Here is an 18,454-nt window from a genome sequence, read left to right on the forward strand (position 1 = left end):
AAAAAACAAAAACGTTCAAATACCACCACCTCGACCACAACCACTAAGGGAAAAGGAATTTGTAAGAGATCAAGATCCTCTTCATCCTTGTCCGCTTCCAAAATCAAACAACAATCCATGCAATTTACCTTTCCTTTATGGACCTTCCATGTATCACGGTCCTCAAATTCCTCTAGACATTAGGTGATTTCTGGTGTTGGCCAACTCTCAGATAATACCAAGCTGCCAATCTAATACCAACATTACTAGAGTGATCCAATCATGTACTTTATCATCCATTCTCTCTCCCCATTAGTTGTTCCTTGATTACAACAATAAATTATTTATTTCTCACAACTTTTGGAATGAGCCTTCTCAATGCATTCAGCTTTCATGTGGGAAATATGAGGAACATTCAAGTGTTGATTTAAAATTCAATTCGATCAGTTGACCAGTGTCATTTACAGTTTCACAAATAAATTGTGACTTAAGCCATCATCATCCAAATACGCCATTTTACCAACATGTCGTGATCCGGATGTGTTCCCCATCAAAAAACTCCGAATTGTAATTGCTTCATTTGTGGTTGACCAATTGCCTGTCCATTACAATACGACAGGTTTTGTTTGCTTCACCTTTAATTTCATCAAATAAGGAGATTTTTAAAACTTTTTCCCAAATAGTAGCACCACCCTTTCTGAACACTATAAAAACGCCAACTGTCATGACATCTATGAGAACAACAAACACAACAAAAAAACACTTGACAACAATCACAACAACCACAACCACAAGAACAACAACAATGGCCACTACTATTCCATCACCATTCAACTGGGACTCTTCTTTCTGCGTTGGTAACAATGAATTGAATGAGCAACACAAGAAGCTCTTTGCTCTCATCAATGCTTTGGATGCCAACAGATCCAGTGCTTCAGCATTGAAGGAATTGCTTGATTTCGTCGTTATGCATTTCAAGGCTGAGGAGGACTTGTTCGCAAAGGTGAATTTCTCTGATTCTACTTCTCACAAAGAGACTCATGATAAGTTTGTTCAAGATGCTTTGGGTTTGAAGACTGTTGGAGATGCTGAAATTCAATTCATCAAGCAATGGTTGGTGAATCACATTAAGGGATCTGATATGAAGTACAAGGGAGTGCTTTAAAGCGTTTGGCATTTGCTCGTGAAGAGTTAATAAATATCAAGATTGTATTACTGATCAAGATTATTGTAGTATTATTGATCAATACAAAAAAAGCATTGTTTGATGATTGTGTATGATCGATCAATACACAATTGTTCACTGTTTGGTGATGAAAGAATGTACGTTCTCAACAATAATTCTGGGAGTGATGAAATGATCACATGTTTGTTCACATATGAAAATGCTAGTGTGTAATATTGGAATGATTCATAGACAACAATAATCTTTCAAAAATTCACAATCGAAGGTCAGCAGCAATTCCAAAGTGGTCCGATATGGGATACTTTTCATCGTTGCCAATATCACAATTCCAATCGACAATATGATACGTTTGTGGGTGAGTGTTTGGCTCTCTTGAAGACTTGTTGCGACCTCTTGTGGCAAATGGATTGAAAATCAAGTCGTTAGAATGGCAAGGAACAGTATATATTATGTGATCCAAACACATATTCTTGTGAGTTTTAGGATGTTTTGTGAGGTCGCTTCCAAAAATGTCTCTGAATTCACATTCTTGGATGTAGTTTTTACAAATTTTTGAGTTGAGCTCATTCAGTAAATACTCATAAATTTCTACATCCACTAAACTGTCAATGTTAAAATCTCCAGCAAGAACAATATTATGTTTTGTCAAATTATGTTGATGTGAACTGGTGTGTTTTCTTTTTGCATATGAAATGTATGTGCACTCTCTAATAAACGCTATCAATTCATCGATTTGACATCGTCGAATATTTTCATCATGTGCATCCATATGAAGCGTAAAAGATGAACAACTCCTTCGTGTGGACTGTGAATTTTGGAATATAGGACTCCTTTCCCTGTGACATAGTCATTCCAGCTAGCGTTTTGAAAAACGTAATTTTTGGAAAATACGATTGGATATTTGCTCAAAATCAACAGTCCAGAATCTTGACATAACAGATAAGGAGGATCCGACAAAGCCACATGATAATTCAATTCATTAGTTCCCTTTTTTACAATCAGTTCATGAAAGGTATTTTCAAATAATTCAAAAAAGTATTTCCATATCGAAACACTTCTTGCAAGACAACCACATCAAACATTTTGTGAGACGTTGTTGCTATCTTGCCTGATTTTTGTTGTTCTTTGTTTTTCTTTGTAATTTTTTCATCTGCGATCACACACGAAGATTCAATGCCTCCTGTTGTTGTTGAGATGGCTCGATCATCATGATGAAGGTGATCGGAATTGTTCTTTTTGGATCGGCTTGTTGTTTCCTCCAAAACACAATTTTCAAATTCATCAAAACCGTTTGCTAAATGTCTTAAAAATCCCTCCGTTCGTTCCTTCTTAAATGGTGGAGGAGACTTTTTGAAGGAGAGCGAATTGATGAGCCACATGTTTAAAGTAAGCAATTTCATTTTTTTTTAAAAATACATTTGGGTTCCAAGTTCACTAACTGGAAATTTCATCCAGCGGAATAATAGCAAAAAATGCTTTTCTCAAGATGTGACGTTTCAGCCACACGCTTTGGGATGAATTAAATCACTGTCCTGCATGGTTGAGTTTATTGAATCGCCTTGTCATTCTTATGTTATAAGTTTCTCTTTTCATGACTTAAAACGTCACGCTTGATCCTGCAAATGACAGTTGAAATCCAAACACTTGTTTTAATGATGTCATAATTTAATAATGATGATGGCTCTCGGAAAGCTTGTCCATAACCATAGGTTTGTTGTTGATATGAAGAAGCTTAATCAACTATAAATTTTTCAATTTCCTCATTAATTTGCTTTGGAATCTGCAACATGACAAAGTGACCTGCATCCAACTTGAGTAACTTTGATTTTGACTTGACACTTTCATCGACATAGTACTTGAACGATAAATCAGCAGTTTCCTCAATGAGTGCTATATCATCCTTTCCCCACAAAATCAATGTTGGTACTTTCACTGTTTGATTTTCAATAGGTCCATCAAGAGTATTGCCCACCATTGGATAACGTCTTTGATCTTTCATTCCTAACAATTTCATTTTCACATAATTGGAAACCTTTCCTGTAAGCAAAGCTCTATAATATGCAATCATGGCTTGCATGCAATTTGGTTGAGACCAAGCATTGACAATGTAATGATAATCTTCAATTGAGAGAATATTCTGTTTTGCTAAATCAGCAAAAGCAAAGGATAATTTCCTGAATCCTTCACGTGAAAAGTACTCTTCTGGAATGGAGAATCCCAATTGCATGAAGAAAATGTACCAACTCTTTCTCATCTGTGCGAAAATGCGACTGACAGGAAGTGTCGTGATTGGTCCTGAAAGAGTATTTGGATGTGGCACATTGAGAATAATTAATTTTTCAAGAACTTGTGGATAAGTGGAGGCAAGAGACCATGCAATGATTGCACCCCAATCATGAGCTACCACAATGGCCTTTCTATTATTGGGTTTAGCTTCATCATTGCCATAATAACCATCAATGAGACCCTTGATGTCATGAACCAATTCACCAATATCGTAATTTGCCAAATTATTAACATCTGGTTTTTCTGTACGATTATATCCACGAAGATCAGGAGCCATGACTGTATAGGATTTGCTTCCAAATTGATAATCATTTTTCATGAAATGTAAAAGTTGGAAATACCATGCAGTTGTGGCTGTTTGTGGAAATCCATGTAAGAATAGAACAAGTGGATTTTTAGTATTGGTAGTTGTTGGCTTTTCCAACACAACCACATCCATCGTAATGCCATTACTTGGAATTAATTTTCTTGGAAATTGTTGGTAATTGTGAGTATTTTCCGAGGTTGGATTTTTGAATAGATCCTTCACCTGAACCACATTTCTCATTGAATTGATTTGATAATAGAGTATGATCACTGCCACAGCAGAGAGGAGTGTCCGAGTGACAAGACCACAAAGAGACATTTTTTTTTAATGAAGAATGGCTTGCCAGATCCCAATCGCACCAATTTCGGAGTGGTTATTGTCTTGCCGACGGAATGGACAAAACTGGGTTTCTGAACGATCGTACATTCGAATGATTTTCTTTATAATAAATTATAGGAGGACAAAATGGTTTTTTCTCCGGTGGCAAAAATTCTCGAACAACCCAGAATCGAATAGAATGAATAAGAGAAAAAAAAAAGAAAAAATAAACTCTTGAGTGTATTACGTTTTATTGATATTCGTACATTATAAATTTAGAGTAAACGATATTTACTTTTTCATCTTTCTTGATTTTGTAATTTTCGAAGAGGAAGACGTGGACCTCTTTTCCAAAGTATTCTTTGAGGATCGCTTCACAGTGACTTGCATTCCCGTTAAATTTGAGACATGATAATCCAAATTCTTTCTTCTTCTGGTTCCACTCACTACATTACATGGATCAATATCAAAATTAGGTAATCGTTTGGTAATATCAATAGGTTGAGATCGAACCCATTCGGTTTTTGTTGGAATTTTATCAGTGTTGTTGGATGGAGAAGAGGAATTGTCGTTCGATGATGTTCTAGAGACCATGATGTTGTTGTTGGTTTAAAAGTATATTGCTGTTACTTTAGTTGTTTTGTTTTTTGTTGATGATTTTCGGAACAACAACTCGATGACACTTTTTATCGAGCTCGCTGTCATCCATTTTTTTGTGGAATACAGAAACATCTGGAAATTCTCTAAAAAACTGGAAAGACAACAAAGAAAAACAAACACTAACAACTGCATTCAATTCAGCAAAGCAAATAATCAAAATGGTCTGCACAAGAAGCAACAAGGGATACAACAATTATTCTTCCGAAATTTCCATGGATAATATTGTCGGAGGAACAAGACAACGAAAACAATTCAATTACCGAGTGATGAATCAATATGGTGAGGAAGTCATGAACAATCAGTACTTCTCCTCACGACCCTCCCATAATACTTTGGAAATGAGAAATAGGAATTTCCGAAAGTAGAGTTCTCATCTCTCCAAACGTAACTATTGTCAACCACTATGTAAGAATGTTTAAATATTTAAATATATTGAAGACACATAGATTTGACCCTTTATCTGCCAAATGTATCCACATGCTTCACAAATTCAAATAAATTTACCCTCCATAACCTAGGTTTAACCAAGTCTCATTCTTGAAGTTGTCAATTTGAAAGGGAGAAATTGTTGGCATTTACAGTAAGACACTTGCTTTCTTTGAGGATGATCAGACATCTCTCAGAAATGCACACCTTTCATCAAGTGAATGACAATTTCATTGGGAAGGCAACTTTCATTTATGGTTTGGGTCATCATCCATCACTATCAAGTTTACAATACATCAAAAATATCATTGGTTTGTTGAAGGTCCAGCAACACGTCACACCAAATCTTTAAATTTTTTCAATAATTATTAACAGCATTCTTTCACACAAACAAAAAACTCAACAACAACTTCCTCTCCAACAAGAACAACAAAATGTGTGACGACGTTCAAGCACTCGTAGTTGATAACGGATCTGGTATGTGTAAGGCTGGTTTCGCTGGTGATGATGCACCAAGAGCTGTCTTCCCTTCCATCATTGGTAGACCAAAGCAAAAGTCCATCATGGTTGGTATGGGTAACAAGGATGCCTATGTTGGTGATGAAGCTCAATCCAAGAGAGGTATTTTGACTTTGAAGTATCCAATTGAACACGGTATTGTCACCAATTGGGATGATATGGAAAAGATCTGGCATCACACCTTCTACAATGAATTGAGAGTTGCTCCAGAGGAACATCCAGTCTTGTTGACTGAAGCTCCATTGAATCCAAAGGCTAACAGAGAAAAGATGACTCAAATCATGTTTGAAACCTTCTCTGTTCCAGCCATGTATGTTGCCATTCAAGCTGTCTTGTCTTTGTATGCTTCTGGTCGTACCACTGGTATTGTTTTGGACTCTGGTGATGGTGTCTCTCACACTGTTCCAATTTATGAAGGTTATGCTTTGCCTCATGCTATTTTGAGATTGGATTTGGCTGGTAGAGATTTGACTGATTACTTGATGAAGATTCTCATGGAACGTGGTTACTCATTCAATACCACTGCTGAGAGAGAAATTGTCAGAGATATCAAGGAAAAGCTCTGTTATATTGCTTTGGACTTTGAACAAGAAATGAAGATTGCTGCTGAATCATCCTCCGTTGAAAAGTCTTATGAATTGCCAGACGGTAACGTGATTACTGTTGGAAATGAAAGATTCAGATGTCCAGAAGTTTTGTTCCAACCAAACTTCATTGGTATGGAAGCTGCTGGTGTCCATGAAACTACTTTCAACTCGATTGGAAAGTGTGATATTGATATCAGAAAGGATTTGTATGGTAACGTTGTCTTGTCTGGTGGTACTACCATGTTTGAAGGTATTGCTGAGAGAATGACCAAGGAATTGACCAACATGGCTCCTGCTTCCATGAAGATTAAGGTTGTGGCTCCACCAGAAAGAAAGTACTCGGTCTGGATTGGAGGTTCCATCTTGGCTTCATTGTCCACCTTCCAACAAATGTGGATCACCAAGGAAGAATATGAGGATGCCGGTCCAGGTATTGTCCACAGAAAGTGCTTCTAAATTGACCTTGGATGCACATTATCAAATTCCAATAAATCCAATAATTGTAATACTTCAAAAAAGAGCGTTCTTTTGTTGTGTGATGGAACAAATTGGTTCTTGATTGTCGCGTTTTACACATGATCTTTATACTTATGGCATGACATTGCTTGCAAACTACCGGCTTTATTGCATCATCAAAACTGCCAATAACAACACACTAAATAGACCAGCCAAAAAGCTTGAACCAATCATCATCATTCCCTCTGATCTTTTTTGGTTGAGGTTTTTGGCTCTGAATGGGCATCACTGAAGTGTTCCTTAATGGACTCGTGGATGGTTGTGGACGTGGAGGAGGTGGAATACGAGATCCAGATGGTTGTGGCTGAGGCGAGTTTGATCTTGAAGGTTGTGGAGGTTTTGATTTCGAAGGTTGTGGCTGAGGAGGATTTGGAGTTCCACATTGTCTCTCCAATTGTTTGTAACTCTCACTATTTCTTATATAATCCAATTGATCGCGAGTCATGGCCATGAATTGTGGACACGTGAATAATCGTGCCAGGTTGTTAAATTTGAGAAGCATATCAAGTTGTTGATAGGTCATTCCTTTCACTGCTTGGACATTAATCGATGGCACATCAGAGGAAAGACCTTTTGGATATTCAAAAGCTAATGGAGTAATGTACTGAATTTGTTCATCTGAAATTCCACTCACCGTGTCTTCCAAAAAGAATGAAAAGGACGTGACTTGAAGTTTTGAAAAGACATCTTTTGGTAAAAGGTACACACGATTGTCAAGTCCAAGAAATGTCTGATCGTTGGTGATGAATGTGATCGAGTTAGAGTTCAAGACCTTTTTTAAAGAGTCATCGGTGGTAAGACTTAATTGTAACCATGTCAGAGAAGAGAGTTGATGGGTGGTATCATTCAACGTTCGATATTTCTGAATGTAAGATTGTTCAATCTTTTCCTTAAATTGCAACACCACACTTCTGCTGACAGTTGACAGTTGTTTCTGAGTAGCCACTGAAACAAAATTCTTCTCTCCATACGCATTGACAAAGGCGATCAACTGATCCAATTCAAAACCTGAGAATGTTTCAAAAGTAAAATAAGGAATTGCTTCTGGTTTAAATCCAGTCACAGTGGTGGATGGAATATTCGAAAAACATTCTGCACTTATAGATGCAACAATATTGAGTGGCATCAATTCAAACAAACATCCATATTGAAATCCACGACAAGCATAATTGCTTAATCCTTCCATTTGAGATGAAGTGAAACCAGAGCATGTGGAATTATTGAGTTGTGCCATTTGATTCTGTGTCAATCCATGGACTTGATTGGATGGAATCATTGCTAATTGAGATGCTGAAATTCCTTTCATGCTCTCTGGAAGAAGCATTGAAAGACAAGTCGATGTGAATCCAGAATAACTTGAATCTACAATTCTTGAAAGACAATCTGCTTTGAAACCTTGACAGGCATAGTTGGGATACGAATTGTCGAGAGAGGAAATTTGAGAGCTTGAAATTCCAGAGCATGATTTGGAATTCAAGTTTGCAATCTGTTTTGAGGTGAAACCACTGAATGCTTTTGGAGTCATTTGTTTCAACTGAGAAGAAGAAATTCCATTCACTTGTGTGACATCCCAAATAAAAACACAACTACTGGTAAAACCATCATATGAATTGTCTGGAATATTGGAAAGACATTCTGCTTTGAAACCTTGACAGGCATTGTTGGGATAAGAATTGTCAAGGTTTGACAGTTGACTGCTTGACATGCCAGCACATGATGTTGGATTCAATTGTGAAATGTGATTGGAATAGAATCCTGAATAAGAAGCATCTGGAAGTTGTGTCAATTGAGAGGTCAACAATCCACTCACTTGAGAGGCATCAAAATTTGAGACACACTCTCTGGTGAATCCACTGAATGCGCGAGCTGGTATTTTCGAAAAACAATTCGCTTGAAAACCTTTACATGCATTTTGAGGATAACTATTATCCATTTTGGAAGCTTGATCAGATCGGAGTCCAGAACATGTCTTTGGAGACAACTTGGCAATTTGATTTGAGGAAAAACCAGAAAAAGAAGAGGCAGGAATTTTAGAGAGTTGTTCAGGTTGTGAAATTCCAGAACTTAATTCTTTAACGTTCAACTGAGTCACACAAGATCGAGACATTCCCGCATAAGCATTGGGTTGTATGGCTGATAAACATGCTGCTTGTAATTTGTTGCATGCATACACAGGATAATCGTTGTTTAAGGCACTGATTTGACTTTGACTAAAATTTGAACAAATGTCCAAGTTGGTCAACTCGGAAATTTGATTCGAAACCCATCCTGCAAAGGAAGCTGCAGGAAAATTTGCAATACTTGTTCCAGCAATTTGATTCACCATGTCAACACCTAATTTACCAACACATGATGATTTCAAACCTGATAAACTTGCCACAGGAATGGTATTAAAACATTGAGAAGTGAAACCAGAACAAGCATAATTTGGATAATCATTATTGATGGCTGAGACTTGAGATGAGGTAAATCCAGCACATGCCTCTTCATTTAGAGCGTTAATGGCACTCTTTGAGAGGTAACTAATCACACTTGTACTCAATTGTGAAAACTTTGAAGCAGAATTGATGCCACCCAACTCTTGACTCGGTACTTTTCCAAAACATGATGGTTTAAATCCAGAGTAAGCCGATGAATTCATATTGGAAAAGCATGTCGCCTTGAATCCATTACAAGCATAATCATTAATACTTGAAACTTGAGAACTCTTGAATCCACTACAAGCCAATGGAGGAATAGATGAAAGGTCTGACGAAGTCATGGACGTGAAAGCATTGTCTGGAAGTTGTTGTAATTGCTCGGCAGTCAGTGAGGACCAATTCACATCAGCAGCCATGACTGAATGACATGAGAGTGTTGCAAAAAGCAACACAAGCATGCCAATGAGTGAACCAACCAAAACTTGATTCATTGGGTTGCTTTTGGAACTCTTTTGATATAATACGTTTTGCATTTTTTTCACACACACGGTAAGCTTAGGTATATAGACTTCAATAAATTTTTCGCGATATGTATGTCAAAATCTTCCAAATGCGGCTTTGAAGTCTATTTTGAAGTCCTACCTTACCCGTTATAACAAATAATATACCGTTGCTGCATTTCTGTTTTTTGAATCTTCGTGGTTAATCGTTCGAAAAAAGTATTGCGCTGCTAAGGTGGGCTAAAATTAAATGTGCCATCAAATCACTAGTTTGATTTCTCATGCCTTGCCATAAAGTATGAAAACAGAATAAATTTGTCTCTTTGCAACTAATAACTTGCATAATGTGCTGCATAACCATTATAGTTCTCAATTACATGTAACATAAATTCTTTGTTCACTCTTAAGCTGTAGGACACATATCCCAACGTACAAACATTAATTGATACGCATTCTAAAATGAAATCCTTATTAGACTTCAGATCTGGTGAGACATATTGAAATGAAGAAGCATTCTGGCATACTGCCTCAATGACAACTTGTTTATCTTTCTTGAGATCCATAGTGGCGTACTTGAGAGCGATATCATTTCTTTTCACTACATTTAACATAAAATCTCTATCGCTCTTTAAATGATCTGACAAGTACATTAATATTTGTTCATTTTGTTTTACAGCAGAAAGTAAGAATTCCAAGTCATTTCTCAACTTATTGGATAAATAAGCTATTGTATGATGACATTGTTTGATGACTTCATATACAATTTGTTTGTTCTGTTTACAATTTTCGAGTGCAAATCCATTTCGTTGTACTGCTTGCAAAATAAACTCATGATCCTTCTTGAGATCTGGAGATACATGTTGTAGGTTAGTGGCATGTTGTGAAATAGCGTCCAATATGAATTCCTTGTCGTGCTTCAAGTTTTGAGGTAATAAATTGGTACTACCATCTCCGGATGAGTCTTTTTTACCATTGTGGACTGTAAACAATCGGTATGGCTTTTCTCCGCTCTTAATTCTTTCGAATGATGAAGAGATGCACCCAAAGTATTGTTTTTGAAATTGTCAGGTGATACTGGAATTGTCAGAAATAGCTTAGTAAAAATGTTTGATCATTATTAAATTCAATCGGAACAAAGATATCATATTTTAGTTCTCTATTTTCCAAATATTTTTTCTTTCCAAGTTGTTGTAATGCAAATTTATGTTTAAATAGACCTTCCAAATTCCTAGCACTTTCAAATTTTGGTAGAGGAATATTTCCGAATAATCATGAACTGAAAAATCAATCAGAATAATCCGAATGTTCCTCATGTGTCTCTTGTTCATTCATATTTGACGATAAAACCTCACTGGATGTAAATGATTTCTTTGTGCATCGGCTTTTGTTGATCTGTTCTTCTTCCGAATCTCCATCTGAAAAAGCCTTTATTCGTTCTTTTTTGTTCATTTTTTTCTATTTTGATTAAATTATTCTTTCCCATACACAAATACTACCGTGCTTTCTATTGTTTCATTCTCCAATTTCATTGCTGGAGTCAACACTCAATCAATTTTAAATTTTGAAAATAGAAAAAAAATGAGAAAACTTGTGGGCACTCGACACTTGCGGTCGGAAGGTACAAAACGTCTCGTCTTCTCATCGTCGTTATCATCTGGAAAATCTCTTAAAAAGCATCAAAATGGACTCGGAGTTGAGGATGCAAAATCTTCTTCGTTGTTATTTAATAATGGCTCTGGTCGTCGTGGAGGTATCCGATTGATGATGGAAGCTTGCGAGAGTTTTCAAGAAAGAAATTTTCATCATCCAATGAATCCTCATCGCAAGGAATTGCAATCGGTGGTGTATCAAGAAAAATCTCTTAAAGAAGGAGATGTCATTGATGGGTGGGTTTTGGAAACAATTCAAGAATTGAAGGAATTTGATTTGGTGGCATATCGTTTAAAACATACACAAACAGGAGCTGAATATTTACATTTAGACGCTCCTTTTGATATGAATAATTGTTTTGCCATTACATTTGAAACACCTCCAAACGATGACACTGGAATACCACACATTTTAGAGCATACAACATTATGTGGAAGCGAGAAATATCCTGTCCGAGACTTGTTCTTTAACATGATGAAGAGAAGCTTAAATACCTACATGAATGCATACACAGCTAGTGATCATACGACATATCCATTTAGTACTCAAAACGAAAAAGATTTTTATAATTTAATGTCTGTTTATTTGGATTCTACACTAAAACCTAGAATTTTGAACACAGATTTCAAACAAGAAGGTCACAGATTAGAATTTGAAAATCCTCTCGATCCAAATTCTCCATTGAAAATTAAAGGAGTTGTCTATAACGAAATGAAAGGAGCTATGAGTGACAGTAATCAGTTTTTCGGCACGCAGTTACACAAAGCCATTCTTCCTGGTACAATTTATGCCTTCAACAGCGGTGGAGAGCCGCAAGCTATTCCCAATCTAACTTATGAAGAATTGAAAAATTTCCACAAGCAAAACTACCATCCAAGTAGAGCGAAAATATTTACCTATGGTTGTTTCTCCTTCCTAAAGCACATTAAATTCATGAATGAGAATGCCTTTTCAAAATTCTCAGCACTTCCGCCAAGAAAGGTCCCAAAGCAAGTGAAAAGATTTACTGAACCAAAGAGAGTTGAGGTTTTAGGACCTCCTGATTCTATGGTCATTGATGAACAGAAACAAACCAAATTTGCCATTGCCTATGTGATGAATGACAAGAGTGATGCATTCGAAACATTTTCTCTTTCATTTCTTTCAGCATTGTTAATGGACGAACCAAGAGGTGTATTCTATAAGAATATTATTGCTTCAGGATTGGCTCCTGATTTTGCTCCTTACTGTGGATTTGACTCGAGTGTTGGTGATCCAATATTCACGATTGGAGCTCAAGGTATTGCTAAGGATCAAGTTGAGGCCGTAGAGAAGGCCATCGACGATACATTCCATGAAGTAATTGAGAATGGAATTGATCAAGGACTGATTGATACTGTTCTTCATAGCTTGGAGTTGTCCATCAAGAAAAAGTCTCCAAACTTTGGTGTCAATATTTGTTTTCCAGTGTTCTCAAATTGGATTCACAATGATGATCCAATTAGCACATTCAAAATTAACTATTACTTGGACAGACTGAGAAAGGAATTGGAAAATCCAAACTTCTTCAAAGATAAGATTAAGAAATACTTCCTCAATAATACTCATAAGGTCATCTTTGTGATGAATCCAGATCCCAATTACTTTGATAAGCAAGAAGCCATGGAAGCAGCAAAGCTCGACTCAATTGTGATGGCGCTTTCTGACTCTGACAAGACACGAATCGTTGAGGAATATAAGGAAATGGAGGAAACCAAAGTTGAGCAGGCAAAGAATGTTGAGATTTTACCAACATTAACTGTAGATGATCTTTCGAGAAAAATTATTGATGTACAAATGGTTCAACTCGTGAAGGAAAAAGCCGAGCCTGAATTTCATATGAATGTTGTGAAAGGTACCAATGGAATTATTCACGTGACATCCATAGTTCCATTCTCTCTTGGCGAAGTTCCAGAACATTTACAAAAATTCGTTCCAATATTTGGAGATGTAAGTAGGATTGAATTGAGAAATATGTTTCATTGACACAGAACATCGTAACCTTTGCCTTTGATATTCTATTGATTTAATAATGGATTTTTTATTTTCCGAATCTATTCACAATGTAGCTTCTTGTAAGAGTGGGAACAAGCAAGTGGAATTACCTCCAACTCGCTCATCAAATTGAACTCTATACCGGTGGAGTTGATGCCTCTCCTGTTCTCGTTCCAAGTCTCGAAAAAATCGATGAATTTTCGTTTGCTCTCAAATTTTCCTCTTATTGTTTGGAACGAAATGCAGAGAAAATGGTCGACTTGATGAGAGAAATTTACACAGATGTGAACTTCCTTGGAGATTTGAATTTCTTACAAAATTGCATTGATCAAGCTGCATCTGATGCTGCAAGTGGAATCTTACACAGTGGACATCACTATGCCAAAACTCATGCTGCTGCTAACATTTCATTCTATGATTCATTGATTAATGCCACGAGTGGAATTGATGCCATGAGGTTCTTGAAACAGCTCTCCACGGAAGCCAATACTGAACTCATTGCCACCTCACTTCAAGAACTTGTGCCTTATTTATTGAGAAAGAGAAAGATGAAAATTCTCATTACCTGCGAAGAGCACCAACGTGATCGAATGATGAGAATAATGGAAAGACATTTCTATGAAGCGATTGAAAATGAAACTGTGACGAGTGAGGCCAAGATGAAAGCTCAACTCGAATTTAAACCCAAATTTATCAACACTTATCTTTCCATTCCATCCTCGGTGAGTTTTGTGGGTAGAGCACTAGTGACTACACCATTTGCTACCAAGGACTCTGCCCTTCTTCGAGTGGTCTCTTCCATTCTACACTCCAATTATTTGCATCAGGAAGTGAGAGAACGCGGAGGCGCCTACGGCTCCAATGCCTCTCAAAGTATGAATGGCGTTTTTACCTTTTCGTCATATAGGGATCCAAATCCAAATAGAACCATTGGTATTTGCTCCAATGTTGCCGAGTGGATTCAGATGAAAGACTCTGTCACTCCAAAAACAATTCAAGAAGCCAAGTTGCAAGTGTTCCAACATTTGGACTCACCTGTGACACCTCATGCTCACGCCCAGAGTAAAGTTGTATTTGGAATTGATGACGAGTTGAGACAATTCAGAAGAAATGTTATTTTAGATGCAACACGCAATGAAATTATTGACACGTGTGTGAAATATTTGAGTAATTCAAATGTTGCGACTACCATCATTGGAGGTAATTTTGAAAAGGATATTTCAAACGAGACTCAAAGAAAATGGGTAGTTGTGAGGGAGGAAATGGATAATTCATTCAACGACATGCAAAGTAATAATACCATGACTCAGTAGTAGTGTTTGAAGAGTCGATCGTCAAGAGAAGGAAATAAAAGTTATTGAGCCAATTAATTCAATCTTGTGACATGTCCAAGCTCCATAATTATATAGAAATCCAGCAACAATATTGCAAATTTAAGTTTATTTACTTTCAAAGAGATCTTGAACAGCCTTCCTTAACTAGGAGGACAATTGCAGTAAGTTTGATCGTGGAAAGTTACTCAAGTTGGAAATGTATCTTCCTCTTCAACTTGACAAACAAGGTTTCACTTGCCCAAACTATGAACACAAGTAAAATTCAGCAAGATAGATCGTCTGAAGGCACATGTGCCGTTTCGTTAATGGCTGAAATTACACTTATTCGCCTAACCCTCAATACCTACACTCCTTATTGTATGAGAGGCAGACCAGTTAAGCAGACAGGACAAGTTGAACACAGACGACGGGGATTCAATCTCATCCAGAGTCTTAGAACATTGCAAACTTTGTTGCACATCCAGTTTTTGAGAATGGAAGTGGCTGCTACTGGAGAAGGTAAAAGCAAAATCAGTTCTAATGACTGGTCAAGACTTCAGACCCACTCGGTCTGGGAAATGCGAGCCGCAGAATAAGAGTAATTATTGGATCATAATGGTGACCCTAATCAACTTTCAGAAGATCAACTAAAGCGCAAAGGTCGACTGATTGAAATAGCAAATGGTGGCAAGGAGCTTATTGGAATCGTTTTGTGAAATGTTGTCAAGAATATTACAATTCCACCGACCAAAAAAGATTGTCTATACCTTTTTGGTCCACCTTTTTTCAATCACTGCCTATCAGGATATAATTGTAGAAATGCAGTTATTGCATTGCGAAACATAGCAAGACTGGCCAGCAAAAGTCAACTCCGGACTTCGAGGATGTGTTTTAACGAACTCAAAAAAAATCAAAAAAAATTTTGCCGTAAAGAATGAACTTGACACTTCAACCCCATCACTCATTATTCAATAATTAAAAAACCTTTGTATGAATTTAAGCAACAAATACGTTCATTCCGTTCTATTCCATCATATAATTACAAAATCAAATATGTGACACAAAAAAACATACTTTGAAAAGTCTACTATTGTCTACATGGCTTCAAATGTACAGTATAACAATGTGATATTGCAGAACTTGCAAAAACTAAAAGGTCTTGAACATTTTAATTGGAGGGAATTGAAGCATCGAGTTTCTGAATATGGTATTTCACAAACATCCGACAGAGTGACAGCCAAATCAAGCATGTTGTCAGAAGATCAGTGTAACATAATTTTATAGAATATCGAAGTTGTGGCCGGTCTTGAGAAGCACACCCAAGAGAAATATTTGAAAATTTTGAATTTATTAAGGAATATCATTATTATCGTAGAATCAAAGCAAGAAGATTCAAATATACGGCTCAGAAATTAACACTTGAAAATAATACTTTTGGACAAGCTGATTATGGAATTTTTTGTCATCATGTTATGGTTTGGATGAAAAGTTGTCTTTGTCAATTTTAAGCGCTCTCATTTGTTTCATCATGCTGTATTTAATAGAGTGATTAACAATGGTAGAGGCCGCAACAAAATTCATATCACGAAACAGCTGCTGTTGTGTATAATGGAGAAGAATTTTGACCTGCTTTGGATTTGAGAGAAAAATATGGAGCCACGTATTGGAGTGAAAAACGGCTCAAGAAATTGTATTCATGGAATGCTTCTCATCTCAAAGAGTCTCCACAAGAACAACAATCATCAACAATCAAGTACACAAGTGTCACAAAAGAAGAGAAAACTTTAATTGAAAATTCAAAAACTCTCAATCCAATATTTTCCATTCTTTGCTTGAACCCAATGACTCAAGTGAGCATAATATAATTCCATCCTTGTGTCATATGATATCACTAAATTTGATGCAATGCAACAGTAAGGAACATTGTCAAAATCTTGAGGTAGATCCACTTGAAATCTTTTTCTAAGATTGTCTCCAACATTCTTTTGATTTACAGTCATATAATTTTTGGCCCATTCACCGTCTCCAAAGGAAGGAAAATTTGGATATTCAAATTCATTGATTATGTGACGATTAATTTCAGTGTCTCCTGTTCGATTGACCCAAGGAGAATATTGCTCTATTCTTGTATACTTTTGTGTTTCCATTGTACGACACATATACATATCAAAGGTTTGTTCTTTGGGCATGTTGTCGATGAATTGAATCACACAATGATGATTAGTTGTTTCGGTTATTTTTTGATGTTGTTTGATCAACCGATAGAGTTGTTGAGTTGACTCTGTGCATTAAAAAGTGAAAATTCAAGGAAAACAAGAAAAAACCATGAAATCAAGCAAAAACAAGGGAAATTAATTCAACATCGATGTGCGAATTTGATCCAAATCGTGTTTTTTCGTATTTGTTTCATTTTTGTCCTTTCTTTCAACACAGACAGTTGTATCTGCAAAGTAGACAAAAACTTTCAACAAGGATTCATAGTCATAGATTTTGAGATAGGTTGAGGTTAATCTGTGTGTCCAATGTTCAGAATATTGTTCTGCGCAAAATGTTGAAGTGCCTGCAAAGTTTGAGTGGTGTTCTTCAATCCTTACAGAGAATCCAAAATCAATTAATAATGGAGTACTATCTGTTTTCATTATATTTTGAGGCCTAATATCTCTATGTAACACACCTGCTTGGTGAAAACTTTTACCAATTCCACCAAAGCTTTCATTTCTGATTTAGATAAAGATGTACAGGGATAACACTTTTCCATCACAATCCAATAATTTCCATGCTCAACAATTTTTGGAAGAGGATTCACTCCTTTCTCGTCCAAAAAAGTAATAGTTTTTGTTTCTGTAATGATATGTGTGTTGTCGCTTGGTGTTTTGGCAAGTTTAATAATCTTACCATCTCCAAAATCAAACACCAACGACGTTGCTCCTGCAGTAATAAATTTTCCAAGTGTAAAGGTTCGATTGTCTGTCCATGTTTGTTGTGTTGGAGTGTTTAAAAGTCTTTTGAGATAACTATATCCATCAGAGTTCTGAATTCCAGTGGAGAAAAGACTCAATTTTGGACTTCTTGTGGTGATAATATTTTCCTCGCCCAGTTCTGTCATCGATTTTCTCATCTTCACAAAAATAATGTCCTTGAAGTTTGAAACGAATCCAAAAACATAGGACTTGTAGCTATCTTTGAGTGCCCTAAACATGTAATCACAAAGCTGGCCAAGGATATGTGGTGTTTCAATCACTTTTGTATCCTTTTTCAATTCTAAAAAACCTAGCGCCAAATGTTCTATTGCTCTGGGATCATTTTCTGTTAGGTTAAACATTTTGGGAATAAACGTAAAGTCGGGCTTTCTGTTATGAATAATAGTTTTGTTTGTATCAACGGCTGTATATACTGTGGAAATTTCATTTGAGAACAGTTTTTTAAAGAACTGGTGGACACGTGTTTCTTTGTCCAAATTTTTTTCATTGATTGTTAGAGAAATCATGTTTGAACTACTTGCTTGATCATTACTATTGATTTGTAATGCTGGAATAGTACTATTGTTGAATTGTGTTGATTCTTCTTCACTCTGAAATTTTTCAACAGAGACTGAAAGACGTTGATACAACTCCGATGAGGTTATTGTACTTTCTTCAGTCGTTACTCGATTTTCCAATTTCATTCTCTTTGTCTGTTCTTCCATCTCCTTTCTCTTTGTCTTCTCTCTTTCCTTCGTCTCCTTTCTCTTTGTCTTCTCTTTTTCTCTTTCCGTCAAATACGTCAAATATTTTA

The 18,454-nt window shown here is 36.4% G+C and overlaps 12 protein-coding genes across 12 annotated transcripts in view; 4 read left to right on the forward strand and 8 right to left on the reverse strand.

The window, feature by feature from the left end:
* Positions 1 to 47, forward strand: part of FDP41_010117 (uncharacterized protein) — a gene marked incomplete at both ends in the record, with an annotated part of 882 nt that extends 835 nt beyond the window's left edge. The window contains one exon of the mRNA XM_044700380.1: positions 1 to 47. This exon is cut by the window's left edge and continues 835 nt beyond it. Coding sequence (XP_044556304.1) covers positions 1 to 47 — 47 coding nt within the window.
* Positions 48 to 784: 737 nt separating this feature from the next.
* On the forward strand, positions 785 to 1,144 carry FDP41_010118 (uncharacterized protein; the record flags this gene model as incomplete). Its single annotated transcript, XM_044700381.1, has 1 exon — positions 785 to 1,144. The coding sequence occupies one exon, from the start codon at positions 785 to 787 to the stop codon at positions 1,142 to 1,144; it is 360 nt and encodes a 119-aa protein (XP_044556305.1).
* A 274-nt stretch (positions 1,145 to 1,418) lies between these two features.
* FDP41_010119 (uncharacterized protein) lies at positions 1,419 to 1,934 on the reverse strand (the record flags this gene model as incomplete). The annotated part of the gene is made up of 1 exon (XM_044700382.1): positions 1,419 to 1,934. One exon carries the CDS (start codon positions 1,932 to 1,934, stop codon positions 1,419 to 1,421), a length of 516 nt encoding a protein of 171 aa, XP_044556306.1.
* Positions 1,935 to 2,163: 229 nt separating this feature from the next.
* FDP41_010120 (uncharacterized protein) lies at positions 2,164 to 2,565 on the reverse strand (the record flags this gene model as incomplete). Its single annotated transcript, XM_044700384.1, has 1 exon — positions 2,164 to 2,565. The coding sequence occupies one exon, from the start codon at positions 2,563 to 2,565 to the stop codon at positions 2,164 to 2,166; it is 402 nt and encodes a 133-aa protein (XP_044556307.1).
* A 332-nt stretch (positions 2,566 to 2,897) lies between these two features.
* Positions 2,898 to 4,076, reverse strand: FDP41_010121 (uncharacterized protein; the record flags this gene model as incomplete). Its single annotated transcript, XM_044700385.1, has 1 exon — positions 2,898 to 4,076. One exon carries the CDS (start codon positions 4,074 to 4,076, stop codon positions 2,898 to 2,900), a length of 1,179 nt encoding a protein of 392 aa, XP_044556308.1.
* Positions 4,077 to 4,367: 291 nt separating this feature from the next.
* FDP41_010122 (uncharacterized protein) lies at positions 4,368 to 4,670 on the reverse strand (the record flags this gene model as incomplete). The annotated part of the gene is made up of 1 exon (XM_044700386.1): positions 4,368 to 4,670. One exon carries the CDS (start codon positions 4,668 to 4,670, stop codon positions 4,368 to 4,370), a length of 303 nt encoding a protein of 100 aa, XP_044556309.1.
* A 926-nt stretch (positions 4,671 to 5,596) lies between these two features.
* On the forward strand, positions 5,597 to 6,724 carry FDP41_010123 (uncharacterized protein; the record flags this gene model as incomplete). Its single annotated transcript, XM_044700387.1, has 1 exon — positions 5,597 to 6,724. One exon carries the CDS (start codon positions 5,597 to 5,599, stop codon positions 6,722 to 6,724), a length of 1,128 nt encoding a protein of 375 aa, XP_044556310.1.
* Positions 6,725 to 6,923: 199 nt separating this feature from the next.
* Positions 6,924 to 9,737, reverse strand: FDP41_010124 (uncharacterized protein; the record flags this gene model as incomplete). The annotated part of the gene is made up of 1 exon (XM_044700388.1): positions 6,924 to 9,737. One exon carries the CDS (start codon positions 9,735 to 9,737, stop codon positions 6,924 to 6,926), a length of 2,814 nt encoding a protein of 937 aa, XP_044556311.1.
* Positions 9,738 to 10,033: 296 nt separating this feature from the next.
* FDP41_010125 (uncharacterized protein) lies at positions 10,034 to 11,153 on the reverse strand (the record flags this gene model as incomplete). Its single annotated transcript, XM_044700389.1, has 2 exons — positions 10,034 to 10,721; positions 11,044 to 11,153. The coding sequence occupies 2 exons, from the start codon at positions 11,151 to 11,153 to the stop codon at positions 10,034 to 10,036; spliced, it is 798 nt and encodes a 265-aa protein (XP_044556312.1).
* A 129-nt stretch (positions 11,154 to 11,282) lies between these two features.
* On the forward strand, positions 11,283 to 14,680 carry FDP41_010126 (uncharacterized protein; the record flags this gene model as incomplete). The annotated part of the gene is made up of 2 exons (XM_044700390.1): positions 11,283 to 13,322; positions 13,442 to 14,680. 2 exons carry the CDS (start codon positions 11,283 to 11,285, stop codon positions 14,678 to 14,680), a joined length of 3,279 nt encoding a protein of 1,092 aa, XP_044556313.1.
* Positions 14,681 to 16,476: 1,796 nt separating this feature from the next.
* FDP41_010127 (uncharacterized protein) lies at positions 16,477 to 16,869 on the reverse strand (the record flags this gene model as incomplete). Its single annotated transcript, XM_044700391.1, has 1 exon — positions 16,477 to 16,869. One exon carries the CDS (start codon positions 16,867 to 16,869, stop codon positions 16,477 to 16,479), a length of 393 nt encoding a protein of 130 aa, XP_044556314.1.
* A 449-nt stretch (positions 16,870 to 17,318) lies between these two features.
* Positions 17,319 to 18,454, reverse strand: part of FDP41_010128 (uncharacterized protein) — a gene marked incomplete at both ends in the record, with an annotated part of 1,614 nt that continues 478 nt past the window's right edge. The window contains one exon of the mRNA XM_044700392.1: positions 17,319 to 18,454. This exon is cut by the window's right edge and continues 478 nt beyond it. Coding sequence (XP_044556315.1) covers positions 17,319 to 18,454 — 1,136 coding nt within the window.

Source organism: Naegleria fowleri (assembly GCF_008403515.1).
Source record: "Naegleria fowleri strain ATCC 30894 chromosome Unknown tig75, whole genome shotgun sequence".
In the NCBI taxonomy this organism is placed as follows: Eukaryota; Heterolobosea; class Eutetramitea; order Acrasida; family Naegleriidae; genus Naegleria; species Naegleria fowleri.